The sequence below is a fragment of the Papio anubis genome, chromosome 5 (genome assembly GCF_008728515.1).
Source record: "Papio anubis isolate 15944 chromosome 5, Panubis1.0, whole genome shotgun sequence".
In the NCBI taxonomy this organism is placed as follows: Eukaryota; Metazoa; Chordata; class Mammalia; order Primates; family Cercopithecidae; genus Papio; species Papio anubis.
In genome coordinates, this window is record NC_044980.1 from 67,843,611 (window position 1) to 67,862,984 (window position 19,374).

Below are 19,374 nucleotides of genomic sequence, written 5' to 3' on the forward strand. Positions count from 1 at the left end.
CTTCAAAGAGGGGAACGTATTCTACATGTTCAGCTCCTAAGTTATTTCATGATTCTTACAGGTTACTGTTATTATTTCGGGGCTTTGTGGGGAGAGGCAGATCCAAAAAAAAAAATATGTACACTACAGAGCTGAAAGAATTCTCAAGCAAAAAAAAATAATTATCTCAACCAATCCAAGTCATGATCCTACCTCTCACAATTGTCTCTCCAACACTGAGAATAGGTTAGGTATCCAGGCAACATAATCAGCAACGCTCTCAACCTTATTTCTGAACCTTATTATGATTCCTCTCGCTTCCTCCCTTTTCTGTTTTCTTTTTTTTTTTTTTTTTTTTGAGATGGAGTCTTGCTCTGTCGCCCAGGCTGGAGTGCAGTGGCCGGATCTCAGCTCACTGCAAGCTCCACCTCCCAGGTTTACACCATTCTCCTGCCTCAGCCTCCCGAGTAGCTGGGACTACAGGCGCCCGCCACCTCGCCCGGCTAGTTTTCTGTATTTTTTTTAGTAGAGACGGGGTTTCACCGGGTTAGCCAGGATGGTCTCGATCTGCTGACCTCGTGATGTGCCGATCTCGGCCTCCCAAAGTGCTGAGATTACAGGCTTGAGCCACCACGCCCGGCCTTTCTGTTTTCTAACATCATTTCCTTCTCTAATTAACCTGGGCCCTGTACTACATCAGTTCATCATCTTTACCTTACTTATTCTTCTATCGCTCCTGCCCCAAGGTCCTAAATGCTAGATTCCTCTAACCACTCACCTTTTTCTACTATGAAAGCTGAGTTTTTGAATATGACAAAAATAACTGCTACAACTATCAAAATCTCAGATGGGCCTCAACACTGTTCAGCAATCCTTTTCTGTTTTCTGGGAAAGTAAAAACATTTAATTATGGATGGGTTAGGACTGCCTATAAATTAGGTAATGGAGCAGGAAGCTGAATGGGATTCATACCTGTTGGCTCTTCTTATTTCAAGTAGGAAGCAAAACCGTCTTTTGAAGTTATAACCACTAATCCGATAGTGGACTATGTGCCAGGTTCTATTCTGAACACTTCATGTGTATTACCTGATGTAACTTTTATCAAAAACCCATGAGGTGGGTGTTTTAATTCTCTTCACTTGGCCAAAAAGGAAACAAAGACACAAAGTGGCTGAGTAACTTGTTCAAGGGCACACTAGTAAGCAGCAAAGCTAGTATTTGAACCCAGCAGTCCAACTCCGATGTCCATTTTTTTCCATTATATTGGTATGTCTGAAAGCACAGCACCTTAGGCAGCCCTAATATGATTAAAGATTGCTTAATATATGTCAGAGGAAGTCTTCCAAGTATTCTTTCCAACTCAAGGTTTAATTCTCTCTTCCTGTACAGGAAAATGCTCCTGGATAAGAAATCATTTAAGCATGAAAAGTACTGTGTATTTGGCATGTTTTAGGCCTTCAAAAGCAAAATCCAGCTATATTGCAAAGGATTTTGAGAGTGTGTGAAAGGTGGTATAAAATACTGGTTAAGGGAGCTTGTTCTTGAGCCAAACTGGATTACTAGCTGTGTAACCATGGGCAAATTACCTGAACATACAGAACACATAGAGGAAAATTCCTTCTGGTTGAGAAAGGAATAAACTGCTGCAACTAATAACTGAAAAATCAATCAAAACTTTTTTTTTTTTGAGACAGAGTCTCACTCCATCGCCCAGGCTGGAGTGTAGTAGTGGGATCTCAGCTAGCTGCAGCCTTTGTCCCCTAGTTCAAGCAACTCTCCCATCTCAGCCTCCCAAGTAGCTGGTATTATAGGCACATGCCACCATGCCCAGCTAATATTTTTTGTATTTTTAGTAGAGATGGGGTTTCCCCATGTTGGTCAGGCTGGTCTCGAACTCCTGACCTCAGGTGATCTGCCCGCCTCGGCCTCCCAAAGTGCTGGGATTACAGGTGTGAGCCACCGCACCCTGCCCAAAACTTTTGCATCTAAAAAGAAAAAACTGAGAGGAAATTGTAACCAATATGACTTATACAATCTAATATCTTAATACAGACGAATAATGCAGTGTTTTTTTTTTAAGCTAAGATGTAAATAAAGAGACAAAGGGCATGAATAGAAAATTCATAAAACAGGAAAACAAACATCAAAAACACTCAACTTCTTTTTTTGAAAAAATGCCTACTTGCATTCGTTTTTTGCTTTGTTTTTGTTTGTTGTTAGAGACAGACTCTCCCTCTGTCACCCAGGCTGCAGTGCAGTGGCACGACCACAGCTCACTATAGCCTCAAACTTCTGGACTCAAAAATCCTCTTACATTAGCCTCCTGAATGGCTAAGACTACAGGCACATGCCACCACACCCAGCTAAGTTTTCTAAAAGATTAATATGTTTGTACAGCAAAGTCTGGAAGGATACATTATACTGTTAACAGTAATTACTCCTGGTAAGGTGAAGGAAGACGAGAGGGCCCCAAGGGAGGAAACACAAGAGAAGAAAGTCAAATCCCCTTACGGCCTCCTTCCTCCAGTAGCTCACTTTGCAGGGCAGTCTCTCTTGGATACATGTGATAGGCAAAATTTGGGTTACATGCCTCCATCCTAATTCCAAGGCAGACAGAATATGAACTTTTAGTGTTCTACCCTGGGGAGGCAAAGCAGGACTCATAAGGCTGAAATGAAACTCATAAAGAGGTCGGGAGCGGTGGCTCACGCCTGTAAGCCCGCACTTCGGGAAATCAAGGCGGGTGGATTACCTGAGGTCATGAGTTTGAGACCAGCCTGGCCAACATGGCAAAACCCCATCTCTACTAAAAATGCAAAAATTAGCCAGGCGTGGTAGCAGGCACCTGTAGTCCCAGCTACTGGGGAGGCCGAGGCAGGAAAATCGCTTGAACCCGGGAGGCGGAGGTTGCAGTGAGCTGAGATCACACCACTGCACTCCAGCCTGGGCAACAGAGCGAGACTCCGTCTCAAAAAAAAAAAAAGATTATTTCAAAGGTGCTCAACAGCTGGAACACAAAATACAAACTGAATTACCACACCCGGAATGGATAATAAATCATTATCTTACTATCTATATTCTACGAGCAGGATATAGAGAATGCTACTTACATGCCTCGAAACATTTGCAGAAGTCTAACAATAAATTAATAGATATTTGAGAGAGAAAGAAACAGAAATGGGCTTGTAATTGAAGCTTCCACATGACTCTACTACATACCACAGTACAGTAAAGTAATACATTTGCCTGTGGAATGTGTCAGCAACTCTGGTACTTCACAACCCAGACTACTAAATATAATCAGCAGTGTACAAAGATCAGGAAAGGTAAAATAAGTACTTAAATTAATAAACCATAAAACTGTGTCCATTTCAACATTGACAATATAAAATTCCTTACATTATCCTAGCTTCTCTACCACGTATCTGACTATACAGGGACTTTATTAAAGTTAAAAGGGGTTGGACATAGTAAACCTCCAGGATACAACCAATTTTTAAAAACAGGAGTCTAAACTATATGTTCACTGTTGTAGATATTTTTAACATAAAATAGCACAGAGATTTGTCTCATTTAGAACAATGAAGACTGATGTTTTCATTTTAAAGGAAACATGTCTAACTCACATCAAAAGCAAAAACAAAACAAAACTTGGCACTTAATTTTGGCATACCATTTGCGAAATATTCTGCTGAGTCACAATCCCCACCACTACTCGACCAAACTCCCTAGTATTTTCACTAGACAACTAAGAAATATAACCATGGGCTGCCACTATGTAGCAGAGTATCTCAGCAATTTGGAAAAATGTCAGCCTCTAAACCACAGATTCTCTAATTCTGTCCTTTTGGGCCTCTCCAACTCTGTACTTGGAGCCACGGCCTCATTAACCTGCTCATGCTACTCTCTTGCAAACTCAGGTGGGCTTATTTATCCAGATTCAGTACAATTCTTACCTCTCATTGGTAGCAGGCCCAAGGGAAGAAAGGACAAGAGATAGTAGTCTTATTTAACTTCAAAGCATATTTACTAAATAAATGAATGACTGAATAAAAGTTTGTATAAATAAACCACACACTGGTGCTAAGAGGAAGAGCTGCCACAGATGAACAAGAACATGCTGCTAGATAAAAAGTAACAGACGGCCTTTCAACAGGCAGATGGCGGGGAAGACCCTAAAAAAAAACATGCTGAGGCCGGGCGCGGTGGCTCACGCCTGTAATCCCAGCACTTTCAGAGGCTGAGGCGGGAGGATCATGAGGTCAGGAGATCGAGACCATCATGGCTAATACGATGAAACCCCATCTCTACTAAAAATACAAAAAATTGGCCGGGCGTGGTGGTGGGCACCTGTAGTCCCAGCTACTCGGGAGGCTGAGGCAGGAGAATGGCATGAACCCAGGAGGCAGAGGTTGCAGTGAGCTGAGATCGTGCCCTCTTTTTTGTGTGTGTGAGACTCCGCCTCACAAAAAAAAAAAAAAAAAAAAGAATATGCTGAATGGATGACTGAAAGTATATCAAGAATGGCAAGCAGTTGGATTTACCAAGAGAATTAAGGTATATAAAGACAAATGGTGGTGGAAGTACTAGGAAAATAGATTAAGGACAGAACATAGCAGGCCAAGAATCCCAGATTAAAGAGTTTAGACCTCACTTGGTATACAAGCAGCAGGCCATTAAGGGACCTCAGGCACGGAAGAGACATTCAAGGCTATTCTTTAAGACAAATTATCTGACAGCTACATATAGATTGGATTGGTAGGAAGAAATGAAGGGAGACAAGTTGAGGGACTGTTATGGTAAGTACCTTGTGCATAAATCTTTTAATATACTTATCACATAACAATACATAATACATAATAATGTTCATTTTTCTTCATCTGTCTCTCCTACCAGGCTCAGAACTCCAGAGAGAAATAATCTACTTTTTCAGCACAGGTAAAAAGTTAGGATGAGCCAAATGATCAGCTATCAGCGATCTACAGGTCTACAGTTGATTACTGTCATACAGGTCTACAATTGATTACTTTCCTTCCAAGCACTTACAGCTCACCTGGAGATGGAAACTAGGAAGAAAGGTCTTAATTTACAAAAGGATAATAACCTCAAAATGTCATTTACAATCATTTTTTTAAACTCAGAATGTATTTTCTGATGATGATAATAACAAGAGAACCACCAAATTTACTGATTGCATATCTTGCACCTTGCATTGTGTTGAAACACTCTACACATCTCATTCCTCGAAATGATCCTATGAATCAGGTATTCCTATACACACTTTCTGAATGAGGAGCCTCAGATGTGGAGAGGTTAAGTAAGCTGTCCAAGTTCACACAGCTAGGAAGTGGCCGAGTTCAGCTATGAGCCTACACGATCTGTCTCCAGAGGAGTTTAACCTGGTGGCCAGGTTTAAAGGTCGAGACAAAAGGCCAATGAAATCCATGATGTATCTAAGTGTAATACAATTATAGAATATAACAACCAGATTATTCAGTCACTCCTTAGGAGTTGTTTTTAAACCTTGCAATAAAGTTTCTTCAGACTTTTCTATATCTAAACGCCGTGACCCCTCTTCTTCAGAATTTTTAAATGGTTACTACACAATAAAAATGAAGTCAAGTGTTTTAAAGCTAAAGTTAAAAAAAAAAAAGGAAATATAACAACTGACGAAGTAAAATGCCTACCCAATATATCTTTTATTTTTAATTTTTGTGGGTACATAACAGTGTATATATTTATGGGGTACATGAGATATTTTGATCCAGGATACAATGCATAATAATCACATCAGGGTAAATAATCACATAAGGTCAGGCACAGTGGCTCACACCTTTAATCCCAGCACTTTGGAAGGCCAAGATGGGCAGATCACCTGAGGTTAGGAGTTCAAGACCAGCTTGGCTAACATGGTGAAACCTCGTCTCTACTAAAAATACAAAAAATTAGCCAGGTATGGTTGCGGATGCCTGTAGTCTTAACTACTCAAGAGGCTGAGGCAGAAGAACTGCTTGAATCTGGGAGGCGGGGGTTGCAGTGAGCCAAAACTGCACCACCACACTCCAGCCTGGGTGACAGAGCAAGACTCTATCTCAAAAATAATAATAATCACCTCCATCACCTGAAGCATTTATCCTTTGTGTCACAAACAATCCAATCACACTTTATTTTTAAAAGTAGAATAAATTGTTGACTGTCATCACAATGTTGAGCTATCAAGCGCTAGATCTTCTTCATTCAATCTAATATGTTTTTGCACCCACTGACCAGACCCACTTCCCTGGACCACCCACTACCCTTCCCAGCCTCTGGTGACCATCACTCTACGCTCCATCTCCATGAATTTAATTGTTTTAATGTTTTTAGCTCCCCTAAATGAGAGCATGCAAAGTTTGTCTTTCTGTGCCTGGCTTATTTTACTTAACATAATGATCTCAAGTTCCATCTCTGTTGTTGCAAATGATAGGATCTCATTCCTTTTTATGTCTGAATAATACTCTATTGTGTATATGTACTATATTTTCTTTACCCATTCATTCGATGATTGACACTCAAGTTGCTTTCAAATCTTAGCTATTATGAATAGTGCTGCAATAAACATGGGAGTGCAGAAATCTCTTTGATATACTGATTTATTTCTTTCTTTTGGGTATATATCAAGCAGTGGGATTGCTGGATTATATGGTAGCTCTATTTTTAAATTGCAAGGAACCTCTAAACTGTTCTCCATAGTGGTTATAGTAATTTACATTCCCACCAACAGTATAAGAGGGTTCCATTTTCTCTACATCCTCACCAGCATTCGTTATTGCCTGTCTTTTGGATGAAAGCCATTTTAACTGGGGTGAGATATCTCCCTGTAGTTTGTTTTTTTGTTGGTTTTTGCTTTTGTTTTTGAGACAGGGTCTACTCTGTTGTCCAGGCTGGAATGTGGTGATGCAATCCCTGCTCACTGCAGCCTCAATCTCCTAGGCCCAAGAGATCCTCCTACCTCAACCTTCCAAGTAGCTGGGACCACAGGTATGCACCACCACATTCAGCTAATTTTTTGGTAGTTTTTGTAGAGATGGGGTTTCACCATGTTGCCCAGGCTGGTCTCGAATTCCTGAGCTCAAGCAGTCTGTCCACCTCAGCCACCCTGTAGGCATGAGCCACAGTGCCTGGCCTCATTGTAGTTTTGATTTCCATTCTGCTGATGATCAATGATGTTGAGTACCTTTTCATATACCAGTTTGCCATTTGTATGTCTTTTTTTTAGGAAATATCTACTCAGATCTTTGGCTCATTTTTTAATCAGAATATTATGTGTTTTCAACTACTGAGTTGTCTTGAGTTCCTTATATATTCCGGTTATTAATTCCCTGTCAGATAGACAGTTTGCAGATATTTTCTCCCATTCTGTGGGTTGTCTCTTCACCTTGTTGTTTCCTTTGCTATGCAGAAGCTTTTTAACTTGACATGATCCCACTTATCCATTTCTACTTTGGTTGCCTGTCTTGTGGAGTACTGCTCATGTAATCTTTGCCCACTCCTATGCCCTGGAGAGTTTTCCCAATGTTTTATGTTAACAGTTTCATAGTTTGAGATCTTAGATTCAGTTTTTAGTCCTTCTTGATTTGGTTTTTGTATATGGCAAGAGATACAGGTCTAGTTTCATTCTTCTGCATATGGATATCCAGTATTCCCAGCACCATTTATTGAAGAGATTTTCCTTTCCCCAATATATGTTCTTGTTACCTTTGTCAAAAATGAGTTCACTGTAGATGTATAGAGATTTATTTCTGGGTTCTCTATTCCGTTCCATTGATCTACATGTCTGTTTTTACGCTGGTACCATGCTGTTTTGATTACTACAGCTCTGTAGTATAATTTGAGGTCAGATAATATGATTTCTTCAGTTGTGTTCTTTTTACTCAGGATAGGTTTGGCTATTCTGGGTCTTTTGTGGTTCCACATACATTTTAGGATTTTTTTTTTCTATTTCTGTGAAGAATGTCATTGGTATTTTGATAGAAATTGCACTGAATCTGTAGATTGCTTTGGGTAATATGAACATTTCAACAATATTGATTCTTCTAATATATGGACATGAAATATCTTTCCATTTTTTATGTCCTCTTCAATTTCTTGCATCAATGTTTTACAGTTTTCATTGTAGAGATCTTTTACTTCCTTGGTTAAGTTTATTCCTAGGTATTTTATTTTATTTGTCCAAATATTTCTTTAATGAGTTACTCCAAAATAGAGCTAGGGGAAAAATAAAATTCACTACATTGCACTATAGTTTTTTAATTATTCATTGCAGGACGGAGACAAATAAGAAGACCTTGAGATTTAGATGATACTAGATTAAATATGAACCATAACCAAGGTTTTTTTTAAGATGAAATAAATTTTCCATCCAGGGATGGAAAAATATTCCATTTTTCATGGATCAGACAGTATCTGCAGTGTTTTATTCCCTTCTAAGGGGCATATCTTAAGGAAAAAAAGGGCCGGGTGTGGTGGCTCATGCCTGTAATCCCAGCACTTGGGGAGATCAAGACCATCCTGGCTAACATGGTAAAACCCCGTCTCTACTAAAAATACAAAAAAAAAAAAAAATTAGCCAGGTGTGATGGCGGACGCCTGTAATTCCAGATACTTGGGAGGCTGAGGCAGGAGAATGGCATGAACCTGGGAGGCGGAGTGTGCAGTGAGCTGAGATTGCACCACTGCACTTCAGTCTCGGTGATAGAGCGAGACTCCGTCTCAAAAAAAAAAAAAAAAAATTAGCCTGGCATGGTGGCACGTGCCTGTAATCCCAGCTACTCGGGAAACTGAGGCAGGAGAATCGCTTGAACCCTGGAGGCAAGGGTTGCAGTGAGCCGAGATGGCGCCACAGAACTCAAGCCTGGGCAACAGAGTAAGATTCTACCTCAAAAAAAAAAATCACACTGCAAAACTGGAATGCCTCCAACGGAGAAGGCCAAGAGGGCAAAAGATCTCGAAACCATGGTACACCAGATGAGGAACTGAAATTGGGAGAAAAAATTCCCACTGCGGAAGGGAGGAAAGAAAGCTACCCTTGGCCGGGCATAGTGGCTCACACCTGTAATCCTAACACTTTGGGAAGCCAAGGTGGGCAGAGCCAATGAGCTCACAAGTTCAAGACCAGCCTGGGCAACATGGCAAAACGCCATCTCTACAAAAAATTACTGGCCGTGGTGGCATGCACCTGTAGTCCCAGTTACTCAGGGGGCTGAGAGAGAATGGCTTGAGTCCGGGAGGCAGAGGTTGTAGGGAGGTAGAGGCTGCAGTAAGTCAAGACTAGACTGCACCACTGCACTCCAGCCTGGGTGATAGAGCCAGACCTTGTCTCAAAAAAAAAAAAAAAAAAAAAATCTACCCGTAAAATATTTGAAGAATCAATATGCTGATGAAAAGTTTAGAAGTTTAGACTTATTTTGCATATCTTTAAAGGGTAAAAGAACTGGGACTTTCCAACAATGAATTCTACCCAAAAATGAATTAATTACAGTGCATGAAAACATGACCAGCCAACAAACTAGTCAAAGAATACTGTTAGTTACAGTTGGTATGTTTCCAGCTAGAGACAGGAGAAACTTCTCTGTGCCCATTGTAAGTACTGTCACAGGCACAACAACTTCCCTTGAGTCTATCCAAGCCAGTATGCCATTTTTTTCCACCCCTCAGATACAAAAAAATTGTATTCTCCAAACAAAATTTATTCAGAATCACTTCTATTTCTTCTTTCATGGTTTGAAATTAACTTCAAGTATTTTTAGATATATATTATATTCTAAAGCCAAATATCAAGATGTCTACAATTTGGGTATTTCATGGAATACTACATAATCCAAAAAAAAAAGAGAACAAGGCCAGCAGCTCACGCCTGTAATCCCAGTACTTTGGAGGCCAAGGAGGGCAGATCATGAGATCAGGAGTTCGAGACCAGCCTGACCAACATAATGAAACCCTGTCTCTACTAAAAATACAAAAAAATTAGGGGGGCTTGGTGGCAGGCACCTGTAATCTCAGCTACTTGGGAGGCTGAGGTAGGAGAATCGCTTGAAGCTGGGAGGCAGAGGTTGCAGTGAGCCCAGATCGCGCCACTGTACTCCAGCCTGGGTGACAGTGCAAGACTCTGTCTCAAAAATACAAACAAATAAACAAAAACATCATGTCCTTTGCTGCAACATGGATGCATGCAGATGGAGGCTATTATCCTAAAGGAATTAATAAAGGAAGAGAAACCAAATACCACATGTTCTCACTTATAAATGGGAGCTAAACGCTGAGTACACATGAACACGACGAAGGGAACGACAGACACCAGGGCTTACTTGAACGTAGAGGGTGGGAGGAGTGTAAGGGCCAAAAAGCTACCTATCAGGTACTATGCACACTACCTCAGTGACTAATCATTTTGTACACCAAACCCCAGCAACATGCAATTCACCCATTTAACAAATCTACACATGTACTCCTGAACCTAAAATAAAAGTTGAAAAATTAAAAAGTAAAAAAAAATTGGGGTACTTTTTTGCTAAATTTAGCTATATTTTCCACTCATGAGTATAAATAATTAATAGAGAACAGTACCATATCTAAAATTAGAAGACAGCCTCTTAGTTTGGGACCCATAAAAACTATAGAGGGGGCTAACATGAATTATTTTCAGTTTTTAAAAACAAAACAAGGCTGGACATGGTGGCTCACACCTGTAATCCCAACACTTTGGGAGGCCGAGGCATGTGGATCATCTGAGAACAGGAGTTCGAGATCGGCCTGGCCAACATGGCGAAACCCGTCTCTACTAAAAACATAAAAAATTAGCCAGGCACGGTAGCACATGCCTGTAATCTCAGCTACTCAAGAGGCTGAGGCAGGAGAATTGCTTGAACCTGGGAGGCGGAGGGTACAGTGAGCTGAGATCGCGCCATTGCACTCCAGCCTGGGCGACAGAGCAAGACTCCATCTCAAAAAAACAAAAACCAAAAAACATACATCTCCTTCACATTAATACACAAACTAACAAAAAATGAAGGTTTTCTTAATTTTTAACATTTCTATCAACTCAACTTGTGGTTATATCTCACATAAATCAAAAGTTCTGATTGATGAGAGACAGATACATCACGATTTTTTTAAAATAATTAAGTAAATTACTGCTTTGAAATGTACCTCAGCTGAGCATGGTAGCTCATGCCTATAATCCCAGCACTTTGGGAAGCTGAGGTGAAAGGACTGCTTAAGGCCAGGAGATCAAGACCAGCCTGGGCAACAAGGCGACACCCCATCATTATTAGAAAAGAAGAGAACCTCAACGAAGTGTCATACATGGTACATGGGGTGGGTGTAGAGAGATAATAAAAGGGAGAAAAGATAAGAAGATGAGGATCACTGAACTAGATACTAAAAGCTATCCTAATTCCGCTGATAATAATATTAGTAGCTCACCATTAATACATTAGCACATTTACGTAATTCTGTCAACAACATTTTGAGATGAATTCTGTAATAACCACTCTTACAGATGAGGAAACTGAGGCCAGGAGGGATTCGGTATCTTAATAAAAGTCAGGCAGCTAGAAACAGCAAAGTCAGGATTCAAACCTATGCCTATGGGCTTAAACTATAGAACTGCACTGAGTAGCAACTACTGTTGATGGAAGTCTCAGAATAAATTAATTAGGTACATCACAAGTCAATCCAAACTTGAAAGCACTGGTATACATGTATAAAAGCTTTCAGACTACAAAATTCTTTTATTAGTATGGTTTAGTACTTTATCTTTCATTGTATAACAGTAAGTCAAACTCACTGACTTTTTCTCCACTTCTATGAATTAATAAATTGGCTTCTGTCCTTATCACTATATTAATGCTACTACTCATAAGATCTACAATAACCCTCCAAGTTCCAAATTCAACTGATTATTTTCATTCTTACTTCTCTTGACCTTATGACAGACTACACCAAACTGACCACCTTCTGTCACTTAAAAGTTTCTGTCTTTCCTTGACACTCAGGACAATCCAACTTTCTGGAGAGGGATCTAGGCAGATAATACAGATATGGGAGCTACCAGTGTATATATTTGGTAAATGGAACCACTAGACAGAATAAGATTTCTAAATAAGGCCGAGGGCCAGTGGCTCACACCTGTAATCCCAGCACTTTGGGAGGCCGAGGCGGGCGGATCACGAGGTCAGGAGATCGAGACCATCCTGGCTAACAGGGTGAAACCCCATCTCTACTAAAAATCACTTGAACCCGGAGGCAGAGGTTGTGGTGAGCCAAGATTGTACCACTCACTCCATCCTAGGTGACAGAGTGAGGCTCCATTTCAAAAATAAAAACAGTCTAATAAATGGATTTGTTCCCAATTCATATTTTCAAAAATTGTGTGCATTTGGACTTAAGGAACCTTTTAACATTTTAATTCACAATATTTCACCTAACTATAAGCCTCAGTTATTCCACTTGCTCTTACTTAGAAATCTTATCCCGTCTAGAGGCTCCATTTACCAAATATATACACTGGTAGCTCCCGACTATCTATCATCTGCCTAGATCTCTGATTCATATTTGCAACAGTTCACGCACTACCTCTACCTGGATTCTCCCTCAGGAAACCCAAACCTAAATAAAGTATATCCAAAGTTGACCAGGCATGGTGGCTCCCAGCACTTTGGGAGGCCAAGGCTGGCAGATCACTTGAGGTCAGGAGTTCAAGACCAGCCTGGACAACATGGTAAAATGCTGTTTCTACTAAAAATACAAAAATCAGCCAGGCATGGTGGTGGACACCTGTAATCCCAGCTACTTAGGAGGCTGAGGAAGGAGAATCACTTGAACCTAGGAGACAGAAGTTGCAGTGAGCCAAGATTGCACCACTGCACTCTAACCTGGGCAACAGAGCGAGACTCCATCTTCCAAAAAAAGAAAACAAAAAACAAAAAAAGGGACTCCATCTTCCAAAAGAAAAAAAATGTTACCTTCTCTCCCTCTACAATCCTCTCTTCTTCCTCTCCTCACATTCTATACTAACAAAGCAACCACCTACCCAGTTGTATGCTAAAACCTGTTGAAGTCATCCTCCACTCAGTCATTCTTTTCCCTTAACACAACTCTTCATTGTCATCATTAACAAAATTGGGTGATACTATCATTATGCGCATATCACATGTCAGTCAATGAGCTTTATACACTACTTCTGGCCATTTCAATAAGCTTGCAAAGTATGTCTCATACTCATTTTACAGCTAAAGAAGCCAAGCCTAAGTAACTATCCCTCATTTACACAACCATGGCAGCAGAGTCCTGGTGCCCTGACTTAAATCCAGTCTGTGTGACACCGAAGCACATCTCCTTCGACCTCAAATACTGCCTTTCTACTTCAGCAGATGTGTCTCAACTCTAGCCCCTCCTCTGTCACCTCCACAGCCACAGCTTTGCTTCAAGGCTTTGCCAAGATTATCATAAAGGCTCGTATCTTTTCTCCACTCCAATCCAGTGTTTAAACTGCTATTGGAATGATCTTCCTAAAAAGAGAGAGAGAGAACCCCATTCTGTTCATTCCTTTCTTCAAAAACCCATTATTGGTTCCCCATCACCATGGAGCAAAACTCATACACATCCATTCACAATCAGGCCCCAACCACCATGGGACCTGGGCCAGATCAACTGACTTCCCTGTTTTCAGAACAGGACCGGTTATAACTCTACACTTTAGCATTTGCTGGGACTGTCTCTCATCGTATCCTACATCCCCAAAAACTTCTGACAAGTTCTCACTCATCCATTGTTCAAGACCAAGTTCAACTGTCACCGCCTCTGTAAAGCCCTTCCAGAGTCAGTCAGACAGAATTAATGCAGCCCTCCTCTGCAAGCCCCATATTACTTTGTTCAGTTCACTCACAGGACAGGATTATCTCCTTAATGTTTGTCTCATCTTTAACACTGAATTTCTAGATTACTTTGCACATTCATGTTTTTGTACCCAGCCTAACAGTACACATTACAAGGACTACTGGAATGAATTTTCCAAATTAAACTAATTCTATACCTGAGAAGTTACAAATAAAGTGTGACAACATGCAACTTGGCACTTTTTGAAATATGCAATTTGCTAAATTTGTTCCCAACTTGTATTTTCAAAAACCTTTGTATAGTTAGACCTTAAGGAATTGTTAACATTGTAATCCACAATACTTCACTAAACTATAGACTCCATGACAGTAGGGCCTGTTTGTGCCCTACAACACACAACAGACACTCAATGTTTGTGGAATAAATGAAACCTACCTTTGTTTAGCCTAAAACTAGCATTTCACTGGAACAATTAGTAACCAAAACTGTATTCTTAAAAAAAAAAAGAACACATGTGGGGGTGGAAGGAATCTAGGCAAGTCACAATTCTAGCCTAAAAAACAGGCTAGCATAGATGAGTAGTCCCCTATACAGAGCACGTAAACGTTAAGGTATCATATACCAACTCTAAAACTCCAAGAGTCTAATAAGTATTCTAGGATATCTGATAAATTCCTAGTTTTTCCTTCACTATCTTTAAATCATCACACCTTTTCCTTAATAATTCTACCTTGGTGATTTTATTGTTATCACTGAAACAATTGTGAAATATTCCTACTACTGCTGAGGCACAGCAAATTTAGAACTTAAATTTCAGGGCTAAATATACAAAAAATAATGGCATGGGAGAAGACTATCATCTTAAATACGATAATCACACAATTCCTTTTTTCCACTTAGAATCACAAAATCTCAGGGGAGGGAACATACAAGTTTTAACTTCCTACCCAACCAACAATCCTTTATACAGAATCCTTGACAGATACTGTTTTTTGGGTTTTTTTGTTTTTTTTTTTTTTTGAGACGGAGTCTCGCTTTGTCGCCCAGGCTGGAGTGCAGTGGCGGGATCTTGGTTCACTGCAAGCTCCGCCTTCCGGGTTCACGCCATTCTCCTGCCTCAGCCTCCCGAGTAGCTGGGACTACAGGCGCGCACCACCACGCCCGGCTAATTTTTTGTATTTTTAGTAGAGACGGGGTTTCACCCTATTAGCCAGGATGGTCTCGATCTCCTGACCTCGTGATCCGCCCGCCTCGGCCTCCCAAAGTGCTGGGATTACAGGCGTGAGCTAGACAGATACTGTTGGAACCTCTACATGAATACTCAACTCTCTTATGTTGTACTTACCTTTAAAAAGTAAATCTTACTGAATTTTTAGGCAGACGACTGAACATAATATGCTTAAGGCTTAAAACGGAGTATTTAGGCAGGAGCTAATAGAGAAAAATATTAGGTTTTTGTTTTCAATTTCTCAACCATTGGTAAAATAATGTTCAAAATCTCAAGCAACTTCAAAGACAAAAGCACACCAAGATCACTTCCAAACTGGAGTCAATTAAATACAATCTTACCAATTCAGTGAACTTCTCTGACTTGTATAATAACAGAATCAATGTAAAAGTGTAAGAGTTGTGTTTGACTCAGCGCTGTTATTTGCTAGAAAAAAAAAAAAAAATCTCATCCCCCATAGGCCTAGGATAGGTCCAGACAGGTCACCCGCAATCCCTAGCAGGCAAGCTTTGCTTACTTAAATTCCCTAAACCAAGACTCATCTCTAAATGTCTAAGGTTCTTCTTGCCTCCATAATTCTCCCTATAGAACAAACATAGCTTTAATGGGAAGCATGATATTTCTGCCAGAGATGGTACACGATATGGAATCACTTGTTTGAAGACAAAATTAGTGGGAGTTTTCAACAAAACAGAAAATGAAAAGTTTAATTTAATAAGGAGGGTGACATGGAAATCTTTCCTCAAAAGCACTTAATTAGTTTTCTCCAAATCAAAATCCTTTGTTGGATATATATTCCATCTTTATTAAATAAATGATAGCATTTGTAATGACTTGAATACTATCTCAAAGGTCAGACTAATTTGAAGCCTTTTAGAACCTAAAATCCACAGGTAAGACATCTTAATTTATGGTCACTCATGTGGAAGGTCAACGTTGCTATTCACGTAAGCTATTTCTAAGTTCCCCAAACAGATCCTTATCATTAATTTAAGGAGAAAAGTCCACTATGATGATCATGTTTTATCTTTGTTTGCGCTTCGAGTGTTAGGACAAACGGACTTTTCCCAGGTGCCTCTCGCCATCTCATTCCTTGCCTTTCCTCCAAAACAAGCAAAACTAAAATACTAAAAAATTTAGTCTGGTCCATACTAGTCACTAAAAATCTTTCCTCTTGTCAACACTTCATAGTAGGATAAGGGACGTAGTTTGCAAAGATTATCTGTACATCCTGTGTAAAAAATAAAATCGCATGGCACACCAAACCCAGATCTACTTCGGTGAATTCCCTCCAGGGCCCAACTGTGTTCATTATGCAACAGCCAGCATTCCCGATTGTAATCCCTGTCTGTGATGCAATGACAAAATACAAATGGCTTGGGTATAATCTGCTCAGTTCGTAAGTAGAGTAATTCGCGAGGAGCCAACGAATTAAAATATTTCCCAAATTCTCAGGAACCTTGAAAATGACAAACTGTGTCACAGTTCTCTGAGAATCACAATGAAAACTTTCCCTTCTGGAAATGTTTTAGAAATATGTCCCTCCAGTCCCAACTCCACAAAAAATCCGTACACACCGTTTTAATTTACGTTAAGAACTGCTCTCCCAGCGGGGAAAGGTGACCTGCATCAGGTGGTTATTTTCGAATCCACCCCGATACGATACCCACGCCGCTTCCCAGACGCTGAAAAGCCAGTGAAATGCTTCATCCTTTCTCCCCAAGGACAGTCATGGGAGTCAGTGTAATCCAGACCCCCGAGCCATAAACCACCCAGGGTTCAAGGCTTTACCTCCTAAGGCATAGGCCTCTTGAAAAATGGCATAATGGAGAGCTGAGAACACAATTAGGACAAAACTACAACGACCTGCATTCTAGAGGAGAGAGAATCATACAGTATCTATTCCAAAAGTAGTTACAGGTAAGGGAAGACGGTCAGAGCATCTCTGGAGGCCACCTGGTCGCGTGAACCGAGTCTAAACGCTGAAGTTCCACACCTCCCCGAGTCCGCGTCTCCCCAAGCCAAAGCAATCAGCGCGCACGCCAAGCATCCAGGTGGGGAGAGGACGAGGGGAGGGGGCGGCCAGCCGCAGCTGCGAACTGGCCCGCGGCGGAGGCGAGGGGAGAAGACCAGCATTCCCTCACACAAAATGGTGGCGCCGAGGCGGAGGCCAGCGCACCTGGGGGCGCCACACGCCCTACGGGATTCCCGCAGACCGCCGCCAGCTGGACGCGAGCCCCGGATCCAGGCGGCACGCACTGGTCTGCGCCAGGCCCAGCCCCAAGGGGCCATTCACAGCTGGTGTCCCGCGTCGCCGCTCGGTGTCCGTGGGACTGGCGCCGGCGGGGGCGAGGGCCTGGCGCGACCGCCTCGGCCTCACCCCACGTCCGCGCCGGGGATAGGGAGCGCACTCACCTCAGACGCGCCCCGGGAGCCGCTGGAAGAGCCCGGGAAAGGAGGCGGAGCCGCGCGAATGAATGGAGCCGGCGGCTGCTCGCTGGCGACCTCCGGCCGGTCCCGGGCCGCACCGCTCGCGCCTGCCAGGGCTGGTGCGGCTGCCAGGACTGGTGCGGCCGCCTCCCGCTCGCCCCGGACGCCCGGCTCCTCGTCGCGGGTCGGCCGCGGCCCACCGTGCCCTCCGACGACGTGACGCACTAGCGCCGCAGCGCCTCCAGCCTTCGCTTCCGCTCCGCGCCCGCGCCCCCCGCGAATCCCCCCACCCGCCCGCGCGGAGCGGCCCCTCCTCGGAGCCGGCGACGCCGCCCTGCCTCCCTCCAGCCCAGGCTCTCAAGCGCCGGCCGGCAGGTGCGGCCTTGGCCAGCCCGGGGGTGCCACGCGGCCCCCGCCTAGGCACCCGCGCCCCCTCTCCCCGCCCCGGCCGCCGTCACCCGGCAGCGCGACGCCCAGCTCAGGGCGATGGCCTGGTATTAAAGAGTCACCTTGGCTTAGATATAAAAATAGATGCGGTTAAGCCGCGGGGGCTACAACGCTGATTTTGCGTATCCCTTTAATGCCGACCTTCGCAGGATTCTGTTCGCTTATCCAGGCGGAGCTCTCCAGCCCAGCGCAGGCCCTCCTGAAATTTACCCAGAGTGGGCGCGGCCATCCCGACCTCGGGACAGGGGTGCAGAGGGCACGGGCGAGGACCGCCGGCCTCCGCCCCGCCACCTTCATCCTAAACCTACTGCCACTTAGGTGCGTGCAAGGAAGAATCGTGGTCTGCTTTCACAGTCTAGAGAAGTCCTAGAGTCCGGACTTGCATCTGGAGATGTCAGGAAAATACCAAATTCCTGCGCTGACCTTTTCTCTTTCACCGTTTAACCGGTACAGACTAACCCTGACCCAGAAAGATAGCAGGGTTCCATCCGGCTTTCCTCCCCTGCCTCTGCCAGCGCTATTCTACTGTCATATGGCCTCTTGCACCTTTGCTAATTACACATTCCTACTGAAAAAATTAGCCCTCCTGCATTTAAAACATGATATATTGACTTTAAGGTAATGCATATTGTAGTCTAATGTATTTAATAAATGTATTGAGAAACAATATTGTATGTATTAATGTCAAGACTTTCTTTTACTCATTGTGCAAGAACCGTAGCATTATGTTCAGCTCATCCAGAAAAGTGGGAAATTGCTTCTTTCATTCCTGGGAAATATTTAACAATCACAATACCAACTTTCACGAATTTCCTAATGATTAGCAAAATTAGCAAGATCAAAAAATACTTCAAAGAATACTTGTTGATACAGATATATTTGACCCTGATTTAAAAAAAAAAAAATAGGCTTTTCTGCCATGTAAGAATCTATTGTTTCATTTGTATAATATTTAATTAGCCAAAATCTTGACTATTACACATCATCTACCATTTTAATGAAACGTAATGAATTAGATTTAATAGAGCAGAAATTTTGGATACTTGGGTTCTACCTATAGCCAGTGATGGATGAAATTATATGACTTGTATTTACATTTCTAGAGCTATATGTAAGTAGGAGTCCCCAGGGTAATCCCAAACAATTGCCATTTGGGGAAGCTTTTTTTGGCTACCAGACTATACCCTACAGATGTTGAAGCCTCAGGCCTTACTGTAAAGCTAACCAGTACAACTTGTTTATAATATTTGAAATGCCTGGGTATGATTAACTCTTAGCTATTGTCTAAGAAGTGTGCGGGTATTTGTGCCTGAATCAGGGAGGCCTGGCTCCCAAATGTCTGGCTACTCTGGTAGGAGACAGAACTACATTCACCCAGCCCTATAAAAAAAAAAAAGTCCAATTTTTTTTTT

General features: G+C 42.2%; 2 protein-coding genes across 6 annotated transcripts in view; one reads left to right on the top strand and one right to left on the bottom strand.

Annotated features, from left to right (window-relative positions):
- FAM169A (family with sequence similarity 169 member A) overlaps nt 1-19,209 on the bottom strand; it is an 89,478-nt gene extending 70,269 nt beyond the window's left edge. For 2 of the 5 annotated variants that reach the window (XR_648116.4, XM_017959636.3), the window contains exon 1: nt 18,104-19,209. Coding sequence is in view for 1 of the 5 variants with exons in the window: in XM_017959636.3 (XP_017815125.2) it covers nt 18,104-18,259 (156 nt within the window). In the remaining 4 variants the exon portion in view is untranslated. Of the gene's footprint in view, nt 1-17,003; nt 17,152-17,264; nt 17,387-17,500; nt 17,603-18,103 lie in introns of those variants that run through there. The other 3 variants (XM_017959637.3, XM_017959639.3, XM_017959638.3) reach the window with 3 other exon arrangements.
- On the top strand, nt 13,603-18,629 carry LOC116275015. Its single transcript, XM_031666703.1, has 2 exons — nt 13,603-13,700; nt 17,074-18,629. Exons 1-2 carry the CDS (start codon nt 13,603-13,605, stop codon nt 17,741-17,743), a joined length of 768 nt encoding a protein of 255 aa, XP_031522563.1. The 3' UTR covers nt 17,744-18,629.
- Nucleotides 19,210-19,374: the final 165 nt, after the last annotated feature.